The following is a 4,493-nucleotide window of genomic DNA, read 5'->3' as shown; positions in this document are numbered from 1 at the left end:
CACACACATGGCTTTGGAGTGATCATAGACACTATATGTATTGCTAAGAGAAGAAGGTACTTGGACGCATGCAGCATATATATCAACTGTTGGAAGCACTCGGGAACTTACAAAAAAATGCAGTGCTCCAAACATTCTCACATTCTAAAGCACCCTCTTTGAATTCCGCATCTTAATTTTACCACCATGGGCAACCTTATACTGCCCCCAAGAGAAACTAGCAAATAAATGGTCTGTGTATACTGCATTGAGAAGAAAATAGAAAGCTAACTGTTTGTTTACAGAATCCCAAAGGGTCCAACCCACAGGAGATACATAGGAAATACTCTAGGTAAAATTTGGCCTACACTACTAGAAGGCAGAATGTCCGGCAGAGCTTCACACCATCAATGGTAAAGGATAAAACCGACTGTTGAATACTAGGATAATTGTCATAAATGCCGTTGAGGTAATTTTGCCCTTCTACACCAAACAAGAAGATGATATTATTGCCTAGAGTAGAATAATTGAAGTAGAATGGGGAGAGGCATCAGTACCAAAAACAATACCCCATAAACGATGATATCAAAGGAGAATCTTCATCTGAATGCCCAATCAAGATAATTGGTTCCATCTAAGATAGATTCCTTGGGAAGTTAAGGAATGGATAAAGAGATAAAAGTTCATGTAGAAGCCATGGAATCCTCCTCTTGAATTTACAACGAAAAGGCTGCAAGTACCCAAGGGCTGCCCACTTCTCCCTTGATGCTAGGTGAGGTGAAAGAAAGATGTAGACCTGTACTCTTTCCAGAGATCAAGGCACACGGATGAAGACAAGAGCCAACCCGATGTACGATGAAGGGAGGGAAAGGCTAATGGAGCAAGTGCACGGTGCTGCCACTAGTCCGGGGTAGGGAAAAACGATTTGTGATTTGCATTGAACTACAAGGAGAGAGGGCTGGCCAAAATAATATAAAATTTGTTGGCTGTTAGTCTTCCTGTGGATAGCAAAAGCACAAAAGCTCTGATACCCTAAGCACAGAAGCTCTGATACCCTGTGAGAATATGTAAATATGAAGCGGAAGCAAATAAAGACCACATGAGAGATTAGACAGCCAAGATCTGAAATGTATTGAATTAATTATGAATGAACAATGTCCAAGCTTATATACATATCTGTAGAGCCAGTCGGTTGTAGCAAAAAAGCTAGTAGATTGGAAAATAATAAAACGCCTAAAACTAAGCTATAAAGTAGCTGAAAAATATAGGAGATGATCCATAACCACATCAGATAAATATCTAGATAAAAAGTGACAAAATGGAGTAAAATGGGATGGAGATGACATGTACAACACCATGGGCAACCTTATACTGCCCCCAGGAGAAACTAGCAAATAAATGGTATGTGTATACTGCACTGAGAAGAAAATAGAAAGCTAACTGTTTGTTTACAGAATCCCAAAGTGTCCAACCCACAGGAGCAACATAGGCAGAACAAGTACAGTAAATACTCTAGGTAGATTTTGGCCTACACTACTCGAAGGCAGAATGTCCGGCAGAGTACACTCGTTTCCATCAAAGAAAACCTTGGTAGGATAGAAATCCCGAGTTGTAGAATTGCTGTTCACACCATCCATGGTAAAGGATAAAACCGACTGCTGAATACCAGGATAATTGTCATAAATGCCGTTGAGGTAGTTTTGCCCTTCTAAACCAGACAAGAAGATGGTATTATTGCCTAGAGTAGAATTCTTGAAGCTGTAAGCCTGCTGGAATCCAGCATAGGTTGGGCCAAGCTCAACTGCAGCAGACCAATCCGCAAACTGCAGCCCTTGCCAGTTGAAGACTGTCATGCGTGCACTCCATCCATTTGTGTAGTTTGATACGAGGTGCCAATTGATGCTCACACCACAATTATCTGGGCAAGGCAGCACCTGGGGCACAGACCAATGGTTGAGCTCTGCCCAGGCCAAAGTCTTTGCAGTACGATTCACAAAGGGCACTGTTGCAAGCTCGGTCGGAATCAACAAAGCCTCTGCACTACTGTTGCACGTACGCTGAGAAGCACAACCACAGGCACACGTCTTGCATGGAACGACTGAGTCATTATTGTAAGCAGAAAATGACACGCAGCACTTTGAAGGGGACTGTGCTTTAGTCACATTACATGTGACCTGCCAGCTCATGACAGCTGATTCTGTTCGTTGTGCAGTGGAGGAGTCAGGAAAGTCTGTTGGTTGCACCAGACGTGGCTGGTCACAGGTATAATCTGCATCAAAAGTTCCACTGAGATTCCAATTCACCGGAGGAGATATGAGTGTGCTATTTTGATTCTGAGGAGGAAGCTTGAATACTAGCAATTGAAACACAGACATTGATTTGCTGGGATCCTGGACAGCAGGTAGCAGTGTCCCATTACGACAACAATATTCAACCTGGCCAACAGTAGAATCATTGGCTTTGTACTGATCGAGATCTATGATTGTTGGTGTAGATTGACAGCTCGTGACAGAGGAAAAATCCACATCAGCGTAATTAACCCCTGCGTCGCCAAAAATGCAAGCATTCTGGTCTTGTTCTGTGGTCACTGCGCCCTTCATTGAATAGATAAACTCTCCATGTTGCCATGTCCATTGCAAGTTCCAGTAGTCCAAACGCCCTATTGGGCTGTCATTGGACATTGTGACCTTTGCTGTATATTGATTGGTAGAAGCCTTCAGCACATCATAAGAAATCGTAATGTCACCCTTGTACCGTGGCAAATAGTTATTGCCAGCTAATGTGACAGTTGAGTTTACTTTGAGGCAGCATGTCTGAATTGTATTATTACCTGCCAAGCAACAGACGACATGCTAAGTTCAGCCAACAGTCTATATAATTTGATCAAAAGAAGGAAAAATTAAAAACGGCGATTAGCGTACCCTTTACTGGGTTGCTACATTCATAACCAGCGTTGAGGAGAGTGATGTTATTGGGCATGGAGCTCTCGTTCTTCCCAAATTCGGTTCCCTTGAGGGTAAGGGTCACGCCCATCTGAGAGTAATCCATGGCCGTCTCGATGCCCGTTTTGAGGATCGCTGAACTAGTCAAACTGATCCCTTGGCTGGCATTGGCAGGGAAGGCCGTGCCATCAGCCACCAGGGCACCACCTGCATCCACCAGGATCTCCTTGTTCACATAGCCGATAAACAGGGTCCAGCCCTCCAGATCCTCCTTGCCAGCGTTGAGAATCTGCAGATTTGCTGTGAAGGCATAGGGCTGATCATCAGGGTTTGCCTCGATGGGAAAGGATTCCTCATTGGATTGGAACGTGTAGAGGATGCCCACGCTATCGTTGCAAAACTTCGAAACATCTGCGAACTGGTTGTTCTGTGCCGATGCTAGAAGAGGGGAGAGAAGCAGAAGAAGCAAAAGAAAAGGGAAGGGACTCATGGCGATGTGCACGTGAAAATACAGAAAATGATGACAATCCGTGGAAAAGTAAGAGAAGGGACAGAGACTGATGGGGACCCAACTGTGCAGAGAGAGACAAATGAATAAAACCAAACTCTGTAGGAAGAAACCCTAGAACCCTCAATCTGCAAGAATAAACTATCACTTTACCTTAACTCTGTACTCTGTGGGGAAGGCCCTGATTGGTTCAAGCTTCGAACGCTATGGCGATGGCAATGAAATGGGAGGAAGAGGATGCAAAGCATAGAAAAGGGAGAGAAGGAAAACCCTATCGACGCAGACACCAATCAAAAACTGTAAAGGAGTTCGAAGCTCCAACGGCTCTGTGCCTATGGAGATAAAATGGAGAAGAATGAGAGGATCAGGAAAACTTATACCCAGGAGAAACCCTAGCTCTGTAGAAATGTCCGATCAAGCTCTGCTAGCTCTCAGGCAAGCTTTACTCGTCTGCTTTCTCCTTGAAGTATTGTCTCTTCTGCTTCTTCTCCTTCTTCCAGGACCAGAAAGCGGGTAAAATGTTGGAGAAATACCTAGTCGTGCGAAGAGCGGGTCAAGGTCCCATCGCCATAGCCAGGCTGCTTCGTTGTCTTCTGCCGCACGAGCCGTGTGGACTCCTTCAAAGGCAGAAAAAAGGCCCAGGCGACGACGTCTTCTCCTTCTTCCTTAATCCTGTCCCCCTTAATCGAGATTAGAGATGAGCGGGCGCCCCCACACGGTGGGCGCCTGGCTCTTTCGAACACCAGCAGGTGGCCGCTCTAATTTGAAACTGGTCACTGCTTATGCGTCCTTCCCGCTCATTTCAAGTTTGATATTTTTCCCGACATAGGTTTGATGATGTTGAAATTTTAAGATAATTGTGAGAATATAACATTTGTAGTTGAAAATGTGATTATATAACATCCTTCATATAATTGCTAGAGGCATGGGAGAGTAGATTAGTGAGAATCCTTCCCTCCTCTGCAGTCATTTCCTGAATAAGAGTCCCAAATACAATTCTCATCAAGGGTGCTCTAATGGTGTAAAATTGAAGCCTACCTAAAGCATCATGCGCCTAACCACAA

The 4,493-nt window shown here is 44.3% G+C and overlaps 1 protein-coding gene across 1 annotated transcript; it reads right to left on the bottom strand.

The window, feature by feature from the left end:
• Nucleotides 1–1,235: 1,235 nt before the first annotated feature.
• On the bottom strand, nucleotides 1,236–4,069 carry LOC147634386 (COBRA-like protein 7). Its single transcript, XM_086805533.1, has 2 exons — nucleotides 2,901–4,069; nucleotides 1,236–2,809 (listed from the first exon to the last, which is right to left on the bottom strand). The coding sequence occupies exons 1-2, from the start codon at nucleotides 3,409–3,411 to the stop codon at nucleotides 1,428–1,430; spliced, it is 1,893 nt and encodes a 630-aa protein (XP_086661659.1). The 5' UTR covers nucleotides 3,412–4,069; the 3' UTR covers nucleotides 1,236–1,427.
• Nucleotides 4,070–4,493: the final 424 nt, after the last annotated feature.

The sequence above is a fragment of the Cibotium barometz genome, chromosome 11, assembly GCF_041138505.1.
Source record: "Cibotium barometz isolate CiBa-2024 chromosome 11, ASM4113850v1, whole genome shotgun sequence".
Taxonomy (NCBI): domain Eukaryota; kingdom Viridiplantae; phylum Streptophyta; class Polypodiopsida; order Cyatheales; family Cibotiaceae; genus Cibotium; species Cibotium barometz.
The sequence above is the reverse complement of the archived record's forward strand: the minus strand, read 5'-3'. Positions and strand labels throughout refer to the sequence as shown.